This window comes from Falco biarmicus, chromosome 5, assembly GCF_023638135.1.
Source record: "Falco biarmicus isolate bFalBia1 chromosome 5, bFalBia1.pri, whole genome shotgun sequence".
Taxonomy (NCBI): Eukaryota; Metazoa; Chordata; class Aves; order Falconiformes; family Falconidae; genus Falco; species Falco biarmicus.
Window position 1 is genome coordinate 64,896,044 of NC_079292.1, and position 18,733 is coordinate 64,914,776.

Genomic DNA, 18,733 nt, shown 5'->3' on the forward strand with positions numbered 1-18,733 from the left:
TTCAAAAATAACCCAATTTAAGGTAATGTGCTAGCATCTGAGACAAAAGAAAACATTTCCAAGATGAATGTTAAAAATAAAAATAACTCTTTTCTTTGCTGTGCTAAACTGCTAAGGATTTAGTTCTCCCTCCCTGTTTTGTCTTGTCTTGTTTTGTTTTCCCTTTCTTTACCTTCCAGAGCACATGCAGATTATTTGATGCTACCAAGAAGTACCCAGAAACAAGGCCTTATCTTATTATTTTCCTCTGGTTGGCAGAATGATACTATAGAGTATCTGCACTGCCTTTGAAAATTATATATATAATTTTAGCATATGATGAAAAAACCCAGCATGATCATACCATAGTCATGTCTAGTTTGAGTTTAGACAAAGTGGTGACAGCAAATTGGGTAAAGAACACAGGTGCTGCATTCACTATGATTTTGTCTGGATCAAACCTATTGCCAGGAAAATATTTCCCATTCAGACTTCTTTTCCTTTTTGAAATAATGAAAATATATCAATCTTCTGTAATGCTGATGTCCAGTCTGTGATGGAGCTGGAAATCTTTTATGCTCAAGAGTTCTCTAGAGCATTTCTCATTCTTTACTTGGAAAGATCCTGATTAAACTTTATCATCTCAGTTACTCGATTGATTCCAGAATCTTTGAAATGTGAGCTTCCAACTCCCTATGCACATCTCCATCCTACATAACCTCACTCAAAGGGTTTTTGACCCAAGGGTTTAAAGATTTCTAGATCAAGGCTTTCAGGTGCCTTCTATTCTGTAGAAGTTTCATATAAAAATCATTAGTTGTCAGTTCAACTGTATCTCTTTGGATGAAATGTGAAAATCCTAATAACAGGAGTTTCAGGAAGGTTGTGCAGAGGGATATATATTGGATGAAAATTACAAAAAAGGATTTTAATGGTTAGAACAGTGGTGATCTGGCATAGTTTTTCAGTAGGAATAAGAGAGAGGGAACAAATGGGCTAGGTCTGAAATGAGTCTTGATAACTTTATGAATTCAAACATACAATGTTTGCCTGAAACGGAGAAGACTGGATTTCATGACCTAGATGGTCTTTTTCAGACCTGGCACTGATAGCTTCCAAAGCGGATGACTAAAAAATAACGCGCGCCCCCCCCCCCGCCCCCCCCCCCCCCCCCCCAAAAAAAAAACCCAACCCACCAAAACCAAACCAAAACAAAAGAAAACCCTCCAGAAAAACTCTTTCCTAAACAAACTGGGTTTGATTGCAGCAAAAATAAAGCAAAATAATTTAGTTCAAGAAAGCATTTGTATTTTTTCCCCTGCTTTCCTAGGTTCCTTTGTTAGTCTCTTGGTGAATTTCAGGCATAAGGGATACTCTCAATCTTTCCTGCATCACCAACTGCATAGCCTTTTTCCTGTTCTCCTCACACAAATTAATGCTGACATTTCTGTTCCTGCAAGTCCTCCACGGTCTGTCACTTTTTCTGGTAAGAGTAATCACCACATTTGTACATATCTTTCCAGAAATAGCATATTTAAACAAAAGATTGGGAGACACCCTGTTGGTCGTAAAACTTAGTTGCCTTCTACCATAAGTACCCTTGATGTTTTATTCTATTTGGAAAGAAATTTAGAAAATAAATTAAGAGTAAAGGCAAAAAAACCCTTAGGTAAGCAGAAAGAAGACCAAGAAATGGGTGAATACCCAGTCATATGTATGAATCTGAGCTCTGATAGGAGCTCAGAGAACTTCACATGCCTTTGAACTTTTTCTTATAATTAAGTATCCAACTAGTTGTCCAACTCCCGGGACTAAGGCATTTTCAGTTTTCACATTGCAGCTGTGGAGCACTATGGAGTTTTCAGGGGAATTTGCTGGACCATGCCTGGCCAACAAAGGCATGCAAGACCAAAGTCACACTGATTTTGATGCAATATAGACTCCAAAGTGATTTATAGATCTAGGCCAAGATACCGGTCCCCTTGATAGGAATTGACGCAAAGGTGTATGCTTCTGTCTTCTGAGAAGATGAAGGCTTGATGTAAGATAAGATTTAAGGGATCGAGTAATTTAGCACAGCTCTGGATCTAATTAAATCCATAATTTACTTCCCAGAAGGTAAAATCTGGTGCTTAATATATGCCTACTGGTGAAGCTAAGCAGAGAATAGAAAAATCATGTATTAGAGGTCTTTGGCATTTGCACTGTTCTGACTTGTGCAGTTTTGACGCTAATCCAAGCCCCAGGTGTAACTGCAGGGCAGCGATGATTTGTATGTCTGTATTTAAGAAACTGCACACGTATTTGTGACAAAGCTTGTGAATGCCTCTTCTAACACACAGCCTGTTTCATGAATCTATTTTGTTCTTTTGGGATAAGAAAAGTAACCTGTCACTCTTGTACCCAGAGTTTGAGGGGCAAAAATACCAAAGGACTTCCTTTTAAAGAATATCCCTTCATGTGCAGAACATGGGAATGGCTGTGAACTGCAGCGTTGACTCATTAAAGACAACATCATGTGGGAGAGGCTCTTCCTCCGTTATCCTGATCAAACTTTCTGCAGGTCTTATGCTCCTTTTGCTTTCCCTCTTATTTCCTTTCATAGGATTCGTGTGTATTACTTGTGTCTGCTGGGTTTGTTATTTTACTCAAGGAGATGGTCACAGAAAGGCTAGATGGCTCCGTTTGGTCTTGCATCTGATCAATACAAGCTGAATACGGTGTTTGATGTGATGGATCCAAATGCTTCTACCAGAACTTACTCAGGGAGCTGATGTACTGTGGTTTCCTTTCAGCTCTGGGGTTGTGGTTTGAAGTTCTTGGTAAGACTGTTAGTGGAAATTTGTCATTGTCCTCAGGTTGGTCTCTAGTGGATATAAGCTGCCTATTAGGTACTGGAGGGCTGGTTGTGAGGCTGGAAGCAAAGCTGGTCAGAGCTGCATGGAGCTGCAGTGTTTCATGGAGGTGTACCGGTTTCCATGCAGCCTTTATCAAACTGGTCTGTGTGGGGAGGGTTTGAGAGAAGAAGGAAAGATCTGTTGGGGTCTTGGAGATGTTGATGTTGGGTGGCTGGGAAGCTACCCAGATCTCTGCTTTTCCATGCTCTGGTTCCCTGAGCAGCACACAATGAGAGATGCATAAGCAGGTATTTCACAAGGAGTTTTGAAAGGCCTATTTCTTTTAGGGCTAATTGAATTTCTTGCATCAGTGTTCACTGCTGAAGGTACCTGAGTGTGTCCCAGGGTGAGCTGCTATTTGTGTGGATGAACCTGTGGCAAATGAGAAGGTTAAAGTGGGAAGTTAAAGACCACATTGAAAAAAGGGCCAATAACTAATCACTAGGATTTGATTTTGGTAACTATTCTGACTGAATTAAAATAAACTGCTGAGAGGGCTTTATAATAGTTCTGTTCAAACAACCTCCAGTCCTAAAGGAGTGGGGTGGTCACACAGGAGCTTGCAGAGTGCTGATGGGGTAACCCAGCCACAGGTTTTAATGGGAGAAAGTGGTAGAGCTGCTGCTAAGATGCAGGTTTAGTAAATACACAGCTGAATACAATATGCTGGAGGAAGGCCAGTACAGCTTTTTCTAAGGAAGCCAGGATGCATGAGTTTTGCAGAAGTTGCTGGCAGAGGCACGAGGCCCAAGAACCGGAGTGGTCTGGCCAAGGGGAGCTCAGAGGGGCTTCCAGAAAGCTTCCAATGATGTAGGAAAAAAGCTTCTGGTGTAGAAACTAGGGCTAAAAGGGATGGTGTCCATGTGGTTAACCAGCAGTTAAAATGTAGCAAGCAGTGGGGTGGTTAGCACCTGGTGGGTGGTTTTCAGAGTTTACCTAGGAGTTTACTGATGGGGACCACTGGTGACCTGTGATGGAAGCGGTGCCACTCACAGGGAGCAAAGTGTGGGGGGCAGAGCTTGCTGCTGCTCTGCACAATTAGTCAGGGTGGGCACAGGCTGATTGCAGAAAATTTGCAGAAGGGTCTTACGATGCTGAATGATTCTGCAGCAAATTGCAGTTGAAATGTGAGATTGATGAAGGCCAAATAACGCACAGGGGAGAAAAAGTTTAAGAGTTTGAACTTCATTACCGTTTAGCACTCAGGAAAGGGATCTTTGGATAATTACAAGTACTCCCGTGAAATGATTAACTTGGTGTTCACAGTTCTTAAAAGGCAAGTAAAGGGCTCGGAATGATGTAGAGGAAAAAGAGCAATGCTGACACCACTGATAAGCCTCTGGTGCAGCCAGATCTTCAGTATTTGTTCTAGGTCTGGCAATCCTACCTCAAAAAATATGTAATTGAAATTAAGACATTGGTGAAGGTTCTACCTTGGTATTGGCAAAAACTTTAATGGTCTCGGGTGCTTCCAGGTAGGGGTGGGGGCGAGGAGGGTGAATGAAGGGGTATATGAATAGATTCATAAAATCACAGAAGGTGTAGAGAGGCAAGTGATTACTTGCTGTTCCTCAGAATATGATAACCCAATTGAATTATCAGGCAGAATTTTTAAAACAGACAGAAGGAAGTACTTTACAGTGCCCATAATGAAATTGTGGAGCTCATTACATAGGCTGCTGTGGAGACCAAGAGTATAAATGGGTTCAGGGAAGAACCAACACATTCCTAGAGTAAAGACCCATTACAGACTATTAAGCACAAAGGTCTGGAAGCAGCCTCCAGCTCAGGAAGTCCTTAAACTGCTGATTACTGGAAGCTGGGACTGGAGTATGTCAGAAGGATCACCCAATTTGTGCCAGTGCTTCTGTAAACACCTGCTGCTGCTGGCCGTTATCAGAGACAGGATACTGGAACTAAATTTGATTTGACTAAAGTTGGCTCCTTTTATAGCAAACGCCAAAAAATTTGGGAATCCTGATGTTTAGCTCCTGGTCAGCTTAAAAGGAGAATATTATGCCTGGAAGGTGAGCTGGGAGCAGCAGGTTGCAGGAGCGCTGTGCAGTCAGCAGAGATGTGTGGGGAAAACTGAAATAATGTCAGAATTTAGCCAGTACATCTTGTTCGTGGCTTTCACAAGCACCAAATTGCAGGAGTGGAAACCACCTCCAAACTCAGGTGCATATAAATTGTTCATACAGCATGCAGGTACTGTGGCCTTGTACAGGGCTTTTCAAGTTGTGGTTGGCAAAGGTGAGAGCTGGCAGGTGTAGGGTTTATCTACGTTGAATATTCAAAGAAAAGCAGAACTATTGTAACTTAAACGTTGTTATATAAGTGTTTGTCCTTTTGTCAGTAAATATCTAGGTTAACTTTGAGAAAACACTCCCAGCAGTCTTCTGGCAGATATCTTAGCCATAGGATCTGTAGAAGCCACACTGAGCGTTTGTGTGATTATTTGTGTGTGTGTGTGTGTGTTCTTTTTTTTTTTTTTTAATATGATCTCTCAGCCTGCAGCTGAGAGACTGTCCCAGTGGTAGCTTCGGCTCCTACAAAAAGGAAGGTGGTAACCCCAGCCTGGAAGAGCAGCAACTCCAACACCAGTGACAACTAAAATGACACTCAAATCTGTTAACCCATGGAGTACTAAGTTTTTTGTTTCAAAACAGGTTTTTCTAACAGTTACATGAGCTGCATGCTGTTGACTATTTGTCTTTTGTGGTCTTTGAGGATTCAGGCATAAAATATTCAGTCTAAACAACTCGTTGGAGGATTTTTGTATGCCTTAGGTGGAGGAAAAGGCTCAGTAAAGCCGAAGCCTGGAAATAAACCCGAGTACCCCCTAATCAAATCCTTTGATCTAATAAGTAGGTTGAGTCTCGCCTGACTTTTCAGTGAAATGAAAATGTGGTGCTTTTTTACCAAAAAAACAGTTGTTATACTTGAGTAGCTTGAATGTCTGATTGCTCTTGGTTTCCAAGACAGTCAACTACTCAATTAAAGAATTTCTTTAATGGTATCAATTATGGAATTGGTATCAGATATTTTTGTTTGTTGTATATTTAATGACATACACATGTATGTGCACCCATGCTTGTTTATAGCAGTGGTGTGTTAGCTAAGCTGATAACATCTACTACAAATTACTGATTACTGGATATGAAAAAATAATTGTTACAATACAGCTCATTACTTAGGATGCAACTTTGACTTGCTGTTGGTTGCTACATCAGCAAGCTGGCTGGCGTGCCCATTTTAACAAAGGTGTAGACTTCATAGGCTGAAGAGTGGAATGTATTATGAAAGCACAGATTCACTTTTTTTGGCTGTCTCTTATCAGGGGAGCAGTGATTACTTTTGCTTCTATGGCAAAGGATGTCTGTCGAGCCTGTGTTTTCGTTCACGTGCTTAGCACAGTGGAGATGAAATTGCTGGGAAAGATAAGTAAAAGCCATTCATGTTACCTTGCTGTTGGAAAAGTGCCAGGTGGTGTAATCTGCTAGTTAAAGTAAGATGAGATATGATCACCTGGATACTCGGCATCTGTTCTGGTGTCAGATTTGTGCTACCTTCTCTTTCCCACCGTTTTCCCCTCTCTTGTCTGCCTTACACTTAATAGAAGGCCATGTGTTTGCTCTTTAGCCTGACCTCCTTTTTTTCAATGGGAAAGGTTTCTGCAGTACATACAGCGTGTTTTGACACTCTGTGTCTCTCTTTGTTCTGAGACAAAGTTCTGATAAGAAGCTGTGTAAAAGTAGGCATTTTCAGCTTGCCCCCTGAGTCACTTCTGGCTGGTTCGTGCAAGTTTGCAATCCCTGAGATAATTTTGAGGCTTTTGTGTTAAAACAAATGTGGGGGAAAAAAAAAAAAAGGCATTATTGTCATGCCTGTGTTTTGTGTGCTTTCCAGACAAAGCCATAAATCCAACTTGACATGCAGAGGAAGGGCAGGCTGTTGGCACAAAACTCTGCCAGGTCTCTGCCAAAAGGCTCATCAGCCTCGGCTGGCTTCTAAAGGAATGTGGGCCAAGACTCAGGTTCTGCTGCAGGAGGCTTGCACATCTCTAATTCTGACTTGAAATAGTATCCAAAGCTTGATGCTGAGATGTCTGTAGCTGTTCATTAGGCTTATTTACCATTTAAGTCTCTGCTGAATTTGCATTCCAGCTAGAAGCCTTGCTGCCAGACTGGTCAGATAAATTTGTTCCTAGGAAAAGTCATTGCAAACCTTGCTTTAGTGGATTTGCTTAGTGGATGCATGCAACTTTATAGGCTCTGTTGCTTGACAAGTAATAGGCTGTAAACTGTGTTGACTGAAAATATCGGCACGTTTCATCAAATAAAAATTAACTGCTAACACTGTTATTATGCCACCTTTACTTAAGCACTGCTTTGCACAAAGTGGATGCTACTTTCCTCTCTTATGAGGGCAGGACTAAGTAGCTTTGCTTTATCACTGTCAGTGATGCAGGATGGAAAATGTGAGAGTGCCCCATTTCCACCAAAACAAATTGCCATGTTATAAACCATGAATAGTCACAAGAATGTACTCTTGTGTTTAGGAAGTACTAACAATTACATTAGTACCCAAAACAGCATGGAAGGAGCCTGCCATATAAAGGACAGTTTCCTGGAAAAATATATTTCAAAGAACTTAGTATTGTAGTGTTTTGTGGTTTATTTCTTTAAGGCCTTAATTGTGTAATTGAGAAAATGTGTAGCTTATATTCTACTGACATATATGGCATAACATCTTGCTTGCTAAACTGTTCTCTCCTGAGATACGGCCAGGTGGTGAAAGTCTTTTTCTTGGGCTCCTTTCTTCTAATGGGTTTTTTATCAAATGCAAAATATTTTGGAAAAAAACCTTAATGTCAATGTCTTGCCCATGTTGTTAAAGGGGGCACTGGCTGATCAGAGGCTGATGTGAATGTTCTGAGTTGTTCATGCTACTCACAGGAAAGGAATTCTGATTCAGCTCGCTTATTTTTCCAGATGTGCACTGTGAGCAGTGAGGCTTCCAGGCTCCTTTACTGTGGATATATATGGCACCGTATATGTTCAGGACAATGAAAAGATTTGTTTAGCATATGGCTGACCTGGATTGTCATCGCTGGCTCAGTTGACCTTTATTGCTTTGGGAGAGCAGTAAGATTAGGAGATGCTATAAATAGCCGTTGCACTGTGGGAGTGGTATCACAAAAATGCACTTTACACAAACAGACTGTCATTTCGCTTTGTGGGGGATGAGTGCATTTGGCTTACAAAAGGAGATCTCTCCTTGAGATGTTTTTGTCCTCTTCTGAATCATTGCAGCTGAAGCTGTGAGATTGTTTTGGCCACCACCACCAAGTGCTAAAATATACAACGCAATAGTGTTATGAAGCCTTATGAAATCTACTGCCCAAGTACAGCTGAGCTTTGTATCAGCAGCGTACGATGCTTCCCACCTGATGGCTCACTATTCGAGGCTGATCTGGCAGGGCTGGGTGCCTCTAGGGAAGCAGGCAGTGGATAAGCTCTCAGCGCTTGTGGAGCTCCAGGAGGGTTTCTGGTCACCATCTGTGACTTTTGAAGGAGGCGATATCTATGCCTCGAGCTGTAAGAATGACTTTGGACCAAAAAGATAGGATTGAAATGTAAGTGGGAAGAAGCTATATTACCTTGAGGGATGCTGATGTGATTCAAAAAAGGTAGTAGCATATGACTCCCCTTCCTGACTTGTGTTGTCCACATATCTTGTTTTACCTGTTGGATGCTGAATGGGTGTCTTTTCCCAGCCTATAAACTAAGTAAAAGCAGCAGATGTTACACTTTTTGTATAAACTCGAATTTCGTTCCTCCAATAAGGGCTATTTGGAATTATGTATGAGTTGATGCAGCAGGTGCAGCTGGTAGGTGAGGAGTAAGCGTAATGAATGAGGACTCCACTGAAACTGGCAAACAACCATTTGTAATCCACTGGATTTGAAACTTCATCTTAGTGCCAGATGAGTAACTGATCTTCATTAAACAGTAATTTTCCGTGATCAGATTACTTTATTCTTTTCCTAAACTGCTTTAGCAGGAGATGGCATTCAAGCACCATTTCACCCAAGCTGAAATTAGATGCTGTACTGCCTCTTCTGATTTCTGGAGAAGGGTGGGGTGGATTATTATATTGGGTAATTATATTTGATATACACTCCATTTATGTGTGTTTTTTCTTTTCAATTTGCAGGAAAGCAATCTCCAGGTCAGGCCTCCAGCACTTGGCTCCTGTGCATTCCCTCAACATTGCAGTCTCCAATGGACCTGTGAAGGAACCAAGGGCGGCCTTAGAGTGGACTGTAGGTGTTTGGGTTTTTGGCAGTTAATTTGAGCAGAATCTTTGGCTAGTGCTGTCTCCTTCCTTAAGTCAACATAAGACGTTGCCATCAGAATTAGTGCTGGTCATTGGGAACATGCTTCTATTATGAAATTAAGTGCAAGGCAGAGACATGAAAACTTGTGGAGACTTTAGCAGCACAGACTAGCTGTTCAAACTTTCCAGCTTGGGAACTGTCTGGCTACATTTGTTTGCTGCCTTCTTGGCAAGATCTGCCATCCAAAGGTGATCTGATTTTAGCACAGTGGAGTTTTTCTATCTCTGCTTGATGGGCCAAAAGTTAAAGCTGAAGGCACATGTTGAGTTGGCTTGGCCTGTAGAGTAGGTAGTAGAAATCTTTGTTCACAATACTTTGTGTGTATGGCTAGATTTCTCCTGTCTTGTAGACACAGAAATCATGTTTCCATCCCTCCCATCCTTGTTTCTGTTATGTTTCTGGGCTACTTCAGAAGGGCACAGTTTAGGACTGTCTAGAATAGACTATGTTGGTTGGAAGGGACCTACAATGATCTAGTCCAACTGCCTAACCAATTCAGGGCTGACCAAAAGGTAAAGCGTATTGTAAAGGGCATTGTCCAAATGCCCTGTTTCATCACACTTGCTACACCTAATTCAAGTTAACTTGTAGCTTTGTCTAATTTAATGCTATCTTAATGTCTTAAGCACTGACAGGCTTGGGGCATCAACTATCTCTCTAGGAAGCCTGTTCTAGTGTTTGATAGCCCTCTGTAGAAATATTTGCTAATGTCAAGTTTGAACCTCCCCTGATACAGCTTTGAACCATTCCCATGCACTTTCTATGTAGTTATGCACTGGTACATGCTAAGGAGGTGAGCCTTAAGCCAGTAGGTTACAGGGGTGTCCCATTTAAAGCAAAGCATACAGTAGATCTCACTCTCAGCTATTGGTAAAGAACTCAGTACATGGCAGTATCAAGGCACCAGCCACCCAAGTGGCTTTTAGGTTAAGGTAGCATATGTTTTGAATATGGCTTATGTTTATTTCTGTTCTGTATACCGAGACCAGTTGGCTTTCTAGATAACATACTCTGCTTCAGCCCCAGCTGTTGCACTTGAAGTTTAAAGTGATAAAAATTTACAGGCTGTACTGCAGGAAGCTGTATTAGATTCACTGTGATATTCTTCAGTACTGTACTTCAACATAGAGTGTTAAAATGAGTTTGAAAGCTTACATGGAATCCTCTTGGCAGATCTTTGGAGAATGCCTTGATCTTTTGCTCCAGGAAACCCAGATCCTGACAAGCAAGGCATTAAAACATGTCTGCTTTGAGTCATCAATGCAGTTTAGTAGAAATTTCAAGGATCAGTCACATATGTGAAGGGTTAGGCACAGGCTAAATTAAACACCTTTCAAAATCATGCTTAAAAACAACAGCAGCAACAAAACCCAAACCCAAAAAACCTAAACTCCAATCCCAAGAACCGCAACTTAACCTTCTTCAAAGCTGATTGTCTGTAATTTTACTGTGTGGTTCCTCATGTGATCCCAGTACATAAATACTACAGGTCTTGAAATATGTTGGTGAATATTGATTAAATATTGTGGGGTTTAGTTGTGTATGTGTGTGTTTTCGCACTTCCTGGCTTATGGTTTAGATTTTCCGTTAGTTCAATTTCTCAGCTGTTCCAGCTTCTCAGGTTGTTCCTGCTTTACTTCACGTTTTGATTGGAGAAGGCAGGCAATCCTGTGGCATGTGGGGAAAGGGACAGGATACTGAGTGGGAGACATCTGTGGCTGGGAGGAGCCTGAACTAACTGGTGAATGTGAGGGAGAAAGGCGTTTCTCAAATCTGAGTCACAGTAAAATATACTGTGATATATATATGTTTTTTATAAATTATAAAAGATATCAGGGAGGTGGTTTGGAGGTGTGAAGAAGCTGAAATGGACAGGGTTTATAAAGGGTAGTGAATGTCAGTAAAGAAAAAAGTTAAACTTCAAATACTGATGTTTATGTCCAGAGGTGTATTTGGTGGACTGAAAAGGAATTTGAATTAAGATGTGTTGGAGCCAGACAGGAAGTCTCTGTATTTAACCGCTGGAAGGCAGCATTAATCTGTGCGTGTTGCATCCCCCATCTATCTTACCCTGCTCTTCAGTATTTCTGAGGATGATTCTCCAAGGACCTGTGATGGGAGATCTTTCCAGAGTCTAAATGACATGAACATAAGTTGTCAGTTGACTTTGCAGTAGGAAATGTTTCCTCCCTGTTTTGTTCGCAGTAATAACTGGAAAGAATTCCCTGGCTATAGTTGCCCTTTTCTGGAACTCCTTGCAGGTGATTTACCATTATCAGATGCCATCGTCTTGTGAACAGGACACTGATTCAGAGAGTGGGATTTCCATTCCCTGCTCTGCCACTTACCTCGTGAGTGAGCTCAGATGACTCTTTTGTCTTTTTGTACATCAGCCTCACTACTTGTGAAATGGAGGTGATGACTCTGATGTCTCTTTAAGACCTTTTATATAAGAAACAGTATGTCTTATTGTTGTTGCTACTGTCATCCCTGAGGTTTCTTTTCTCTAACATACTTATAAATGCCCTGTTTCATCACACTTGCTACACCTAATTCAGGTTAACTTGTAGCTTTGTTGTCTAATTTAATGCTATCTTTTCACAGCAGGGCTGTGCAGAATATGTTCTCTGGAGCAGGTAATGTTATAGCCAGAGGGAAATGCAGAATATGCCTTACCAAAAAGGAACCACCTTAAATGCCTGTCCCTGTGATATGTTCATTTATAGCCCCTTCTCTCACCCTCCCCCATTTTAGGCATCACTCCCATGTATTACATGATAAAGCAAATAATTCTAGCCTAGATTCTCAAGTAAGTATGGACTGAGCCGCCTCATACAGTGCCTGTACACCATTAGGGATCTAGGTCTTTGTATATTTTCATACTGCCTCTTTCTTCCAAGGAAAATAACCACAAGCTTTTGTGCAAAGTCATCCTGTAATTTCCTTTTAAGTACTGCCTTCTAGCTCTTGCTTTATTTAGTACCTACAAAAATCTTGACAGCCACTAGGATATTAGTGTGTTGAGCTTCCCACTGGCCCAAAATATCTCATTTTGTTTGTCCATAATGCATTTTTCTGTTGATGCTCATTTCTTGCCTTCTCCTCAGCAGGCACATATGGTGCATGACCTCAAGACTTGAAACCCTAGTTATGTCCTGCAAGAGGCATTTGAAGATGCACAGCTTCCATTCTTGGAGTTCAGTGAAACAACTTGAGACTGATCCATGCTTTGTGTTATGTGAATACATCGTCAGAACTCTTTGGGTGCAAGCAGAATGTTTTTCAGAGGAGAAATATTATAACCTTAGAGCATAAATTATATGTATAAAAGACAAAAAAAAAATCTTCCAGATCTTAACAAGAATAGAAATGAGGTGTTTGAGCAGAAGTTGGAAACTGTCATTTGATAATACGTAGAAGCAGGGCCAGGCCAGCCAGGAGGATTGTAGAAGGCACTACCCAATTGCATGTGGATGGGGTAAGGAAAGCCAGACCTCACGTGGGGTTGAATCTAACAGAAAATTGAAGGACAACAAGAATGGTGTCTGTAGACATGTCATCAGCTGTAGGAACACTAGGAAAAATGTTGGGCCACTGCTGAATGGAACAGGGGACATGGTGACAAAGGACATGGAAAAACCAATGTGCAAAATGTGTGCTTTTTTTTTTTTTTTTTTTTACTGCTAAGGCCTGTCTTCAGGAATCATCGCAGGCCCCTGACACCAGTGGCTTTTTGTGGTTTAACCCCAGCCAGTAACTAAGTAACCATGTAGCTGTTCAGTCACTCCCCCTGCACCCTAGAGGGATGGGGAGGAGAATCGGAAAGGAATGTAAGACTCATGGGTTGAGATTAGAACAATTTAATAATTGAAATAAAATAATAAGTTATAATGAAAAGGAGGGAGAAGGGGAGAGGCATGAAATCCAAAGGGAAGGGAGAAAAAACAAGTGATGCACAATACAATTGCTCACCACCCCATGACTGATGCCTAGCCAGTCCTTGACCAGTGATCAGCAGGCCCCAGTTTATATACCAGGTGTGACACCCTATGGTATAGAATACCTCTTTGGCTAGTTCGGGTCAGCTGCCCTGGCTGTGTCCCCTCCCAATTTCCTGTGCCCCTCCAGCCCTCTCGCTGGCAGGGCCCAAGGAACTGAGAAGTCCTTGACTTGGTATGAACGTTACCTAGGAGTAATTAAAACTATCAGTGTGCCATCAACTTTGTTCTCACACCAAACCCAAAACACAGCACTGCACCAGCTACTATGAAGAAAATTAACTCTACCCCAGCCAAAACCAGGACATGGCTGCGGCAAGGAAGACTTGCCTTTGTAGAGGATGGTTGATTAGGTTAGGGGACGCTTAGACTGAACATAGAGAAGTCCACAGGACCTGATGAGGTGCAAGCAAAGGTACTGGGGGGAGCTGGCTGATAATTGCAAGAACACTATGTTGTCTTTGAAAGAGGAGTTCCTGAGGACTGCAACAAAGCAAATGTCAATCCTGTCTTCAAGAAAGGCAAGGAGGAGGATCCAGGGAATCACACTGATCAGTCTCACCTTGATTCCTGGGATGATGATGGAGCAAATCCTTCTGGAAGCCATTTCAAAAAATATTAGGTATAGGAAAGTGAATGATACGTCAGCATGGTTTTATGGAGATCATGCCTGACCAACCTGAAAGCCATCTGTAATCAAATGACTGGTTTGGTAGATGGGGGGAGAGCAATGGTGGTTATGTTGACTTTTGCAAGGGTTTTGGCGCTATCTCCCATAACATTCTTGTAGACAAACTGAAGGAGTATGGTCTAGATAAATAGACAGTGAGGTGGCCCATACCAGTGAGTTAATTACAATCAATGAATGTGACTTTGCAATGAATCTGTTACATTATAGTCTGCCTCTTTTTGGCATTGGTCAGTAGTGCTGTCCGTTTACTTTCATATACAGTGTTTGTAAGTGCCTAGTGATATACTACACTTTGGATAACTAACGTGTGTTAGTACGCTAATAGGTGTTCTACATATGATCAAATATTTCCCTCGTGAGTCTAGATAAGTGTATTTCTTTTCTGTGTGAATGGTTTGGCTTCTGTTTAGGAATCATCAATTCCTAAAAACTATACTAATTTTTGTACGAAAGAATATTTCCCTTTCATTGGTGTGTCTGCAAGACTAAGTTTTGTAATTGGGAACAGTTGAAAGAGATGTATGTTATCAGATGCTCACATGAAAAACGAGAACGCTGGGGTATGGGTATTGCATTAGTCACATAAAAGCATGTAGAGGCATTGGGAGCTTTGGTTTCACTTAAATAAGTAGTGATAAGTTCAAGCTTCGTGCATACTTAAAATTGCTGAAATATTGTGTGCAGATGGCACTTGAAGCAATGTGCTCAGGATCAGTAGTCCTACTTTGCTGTTTCTTTTTCATCAGGGTTTGAGAACTAATCTTTCCAGAGAGATCTAAAGAGGAAAAAGAGGTCTATTGTCTATCAAAATGGTGGCCACCTCTATTTTTTTTTTTTTCCTTTTTCCAGCAGTGTGTAGAGGATGCAGTGGTATTACAGAAGGTTCCCTTCTTGAAAATAGGTATTTTTTTCCCCGTTGCTGCCAAAAAGACTGAAGTTAAGTTGTCAGCCAAAATAATAGTTCATGGGAACATAGGGAATCATCATCTCTGTTGATAGCATCTGGACGTTGCTCCTCCATGAAGACAATTGTTTTTCTGCTTCTGCATACAGATGATCTTTCAGATGATGGTGACAAGAATCTTAAAAGCTCAGCAGAGGATACAGGACTAGGTAACTGATGCAGGGATGTTGAAAAGCATGGTGGGGGAAAGGAGAATGGCAGAAAAAGCTAGAGAATATGGTGAACCTAGACCTAGAAGCTGAACGCCCAAAAGTAATTCTGAAAGTTGGAGTCTACTTATCTTCAAGTTTTTTAAATAATGATGCAATACTGTATTTCTGTGATGTTTTGTTTTATGTCCACATATTACATTTATAATAATTAAAGAAAAGGTGACTTCATTTAGAATATTCCCAAAATAAAATGTGCTAAGGTGGAGTTAACCTTGAGAATATATATCAACAGAAAACCATTTGGGACATTGCTATTATATAAGCATTACAGACTCTGGAATTTCAGAGTTAAGGGTAAAACACAAGCTAAACATGAAAGACATTTGGGAAAAAGACATCCAAACAAACTCGTTTCTGCTTGATAGGGACCTCATAAAGAAAAGGGCTAAAGCTAATAATTTTTGCTCACAAATATGTTTAATTAGATTTAGATTGCTTGAACACTGAATTTAGACTAATCGTAAGTTTATCAGGTAAATGTATATTTTTAAGAAGATTAATCTTTCTTACTGGAGTGTTAACAAAGAGAAAAATTTCTTAATGGCTTATTTTAGAAATCTGCCTTACATAATTTATTGCAGCATGCTAGTCACGGCAGGAGTGGAGGAGAGGAGAGCTCCATTCCTCCCGTTAGAATTGGAGTTACGATTCCTTTGAACTAAAAAGTTGAGCTGACTGGTATATTTGTTTGGCTGAATGTCTATAGCTGCTTAACATGGCAAATTAAATTACTCGGGTTTATCTGCATTGCTTTTGGAACCATTCTGACTGCAGCTTGACAAACAGTGAGGTATGGAGATATTTAAGGGCTTTAGAATGGTGGTAACACATGCTCTGTTATTTAACTGTGCTGGGCACTTAGAAGAAACCCAGTTGAATTAGTGAAATATGCACAGCAAGTTATGATCACGCACATGCAATTACATTGTTCCCAGACTCCTAGTCCTTGAATTCCTATTTCTTTTTCACTTTGGGGGTGTGTGTGCATTGTATTTAGTTTTTGTTTCATATGCAAGGAATATTTGAAATACTGGAATTGTTTGCTATTAAGGTGGTAATGGATCAGGAGCAATCAAATGGGAGGTCTCCATCTGGGAGAGCATATTGAGTTCATGTGTCCCCTGTGAGGCAGGCTGCATCTGCCAGGAAAGCACTGCTGCCTCCACTTCAGTGAGCAGGGGCTCTGTCTCTTCAGAGGACGTGGAGTTCACACACTTGCAAGGGCAGGGAAGCCAGGAGAGGAAACAAAGTTCCCAGTTCATTCTTTAACTGCAGGATATTGGCCTACAGTAATTGTTGTTATATCCACGATGATGGGCAGTATCCCTTTTCTACACAGTAAGTCAAAGCAGAGCATGTCAGACTAAAAGCATGATTTGACAGATCAGCTGAGCTGGTTTAACGCTGAGTGGGTACCAAAAGCATCAGCCCCACTGAACCCACCTTTAACCCACCACGGCTTGTGTGAGATCCAGCAGTTATGTGGTCACAGGGCGAGTAATTTTGCCTAGCTGATTTGGTAGATAAGTCGTCTGGTTTTTTTCCATCAGATCAACTGATTCATGTGTTGCTTCACAGCTACTAGATCAGTCACGAGGAAAATGGCAAGAGCGTGAGACGGGTGTCTAAGGGGTCAGGGACAGAAAGAGGACGGTTGCCTCTTAAGTAGCAATTTACTCCTAAAGCTAACATAAAGACATCAAGTGCAATATAGACCAAACTGGCAAATTATGAAAATGTTGCTGAATTCAAAGCTCTTGTGGAAAAATACCTGTGTCAAAATATACACGTGTTGATGTAGCCTTTACTGTGCTCTAGTTTTGTGTTAAATGGGAGCTCATACTAGAGGTGATCAGAGTGACCTCTGTCAGTTTGTGTTGGTAGATGGAGTAGGAAACACTGATTTTTCTGAAGTCAAAATTCTTCATAGAAATACATTTATTTTTGTCAAAATTTTCTATTGGAATTGAATGAAAAATTTGGCTTGGTAAAGGTCACAGCATTTTCCTTTGACTATATCATCTTGATTTGCTTAAGTGGCAACAGAATGTCACATCATATAAATGATAGTGCTCTGTAAAATTTAGAACAGTGAAGTTCAAATATTTCCCTTTGATCTTATTTTGAGGCAGAGTAATCGACAGACAAAGCTTTTTGAGGGAGGGCATTTCATCCTGGGATGTCTCAGCAATTTGCTCTGATTCAGGATGAAAGAAGATTTTTCAAATGTCAATTTGCTGGAATTGAAATTGTGAGTTTTCACACACAGTGCTGTGAAATTGTTTGTGGCAGTAGGTATCTGGAGGTGTGCCACTTATACCAGATTGACTTATTTACATTTTTATTATCTAGTCTTGTCAGAAGTCTATCATAGCATGAACTACATAGGTCATCCTTGTAGACTGCTTACTGATTTTATTTCTACTGTGATGTAAAGTTAGACATGTGAATCTATGACAGTCTGGAAAAATGGAGAACATAGTCAATTGGTCTAAACTAGTTTATGGACATGGTCCACTTTATCTTTAGAAATCCTGGATGGCAAGTTATGTGGACATGGCCTGATTGAAGTGCTGTTTAATCTATTTTTTAATATAATTTTGATTCCTCATTAAAAATGATGTCTCAGGGGCTGTGTGCTTACTTACTCGGCTTTCATAGTCGATCTTTCCTAAACATCTTTTGTAATCCATAAAACTTTGCTCTGGGTTATAATGTTGAGTTTGCACTGCTAAGTCATCAGAGAATGTGCTCAGGTCAAACATTCTTTGGTAGAGCCCAGATCCTGCTTTGGTCTTCTTGTCTGGCTTCTCATAAACTAGACAAGAAGTTAATATATTGAGCAGTACCGTGAGCATCGTAGTTTTATTAGTATGGTGTCACTAGGCTTCCATGAAACGCTGTACAACTGATATAGTTTTTGCCAGGGAAAATTGCTTTAACATGAGGATAAACTTGAAGGGAAAGAATTTACAGTCTGCGTAATTTACCATCTGAGTAAGGCCTGAAGAATTTCTTAAGCTAGTTCAAGTCCTTAAAAGCTATTTTACATTATAAAAGTGCTGAAAAGCCTCACCTAAACTATTGTGCACTGACCTGTACAGTTCAGGAAAATCTCTGTCCCGAGGAGTCTACAGCTCAGGTGGACAGGCAGACAAAAGGATGAGAGGAAACGGAGGTACAGAACAGTGTGCCGCTAAATGAAGATTAATCAGGGTGTAATTGCAGTAGACTGGAATCCAAGTATCAGTCTCATCCAGCCCCTTGTGCCGAGGGAAAATACTGAGTCTGACACGAATGAGAGCATTTCTGATGAAGTCAGATGACCTATGGACAGGTAGACTTCCTACCAGAAAAAACACAGTAATGTTCCCATCCTCTTGGTTAATTTGAAGTAAACACCAGAGTTGTGGTAGGCACCATGTGCAGACTTGTGTAGGTCTTGTCTATTGTGTATGCACTCGTAGTCCAGAAGGCAAAGGATTTTGCCACTTCTGCTTCTCTGCATTACCTAAGAAATCTGCATGGCAAGAGAAGCTTTCTCATTTCATCACTTGGAAACTGTCAGTGGTATTTTAAATAAATTATT

The 18,733-nt window shown here is 40.8% G+C and overlaps 1 protein-coding gene across 6 annotated transcripts in view; it reads left to right on the plus strand.

Moving 5' to 3' along the window:
• The window catches only part of DGKI (diacylglycerol kinase iota), a 228,521-nt gene that overhangs the window by 70,713 nt on the left and 139,075 nt on the right, over positions 1-18,733 (plus strand). For all 6 annotated transcript variants that reach the window (XM_056341498.1, XM_056341499.1, XM_056341500.1 and 3 more), the window contains exon 2: positions 9,096-9,204. In XM_056341498.1, the coding sequence (XP_056197473.1) occupies positions 9,096-9,204 (109 nt within the window). The remainder of the gene's footprint in view (positions 1-9,095; positions 9,205-18,733) is intronic.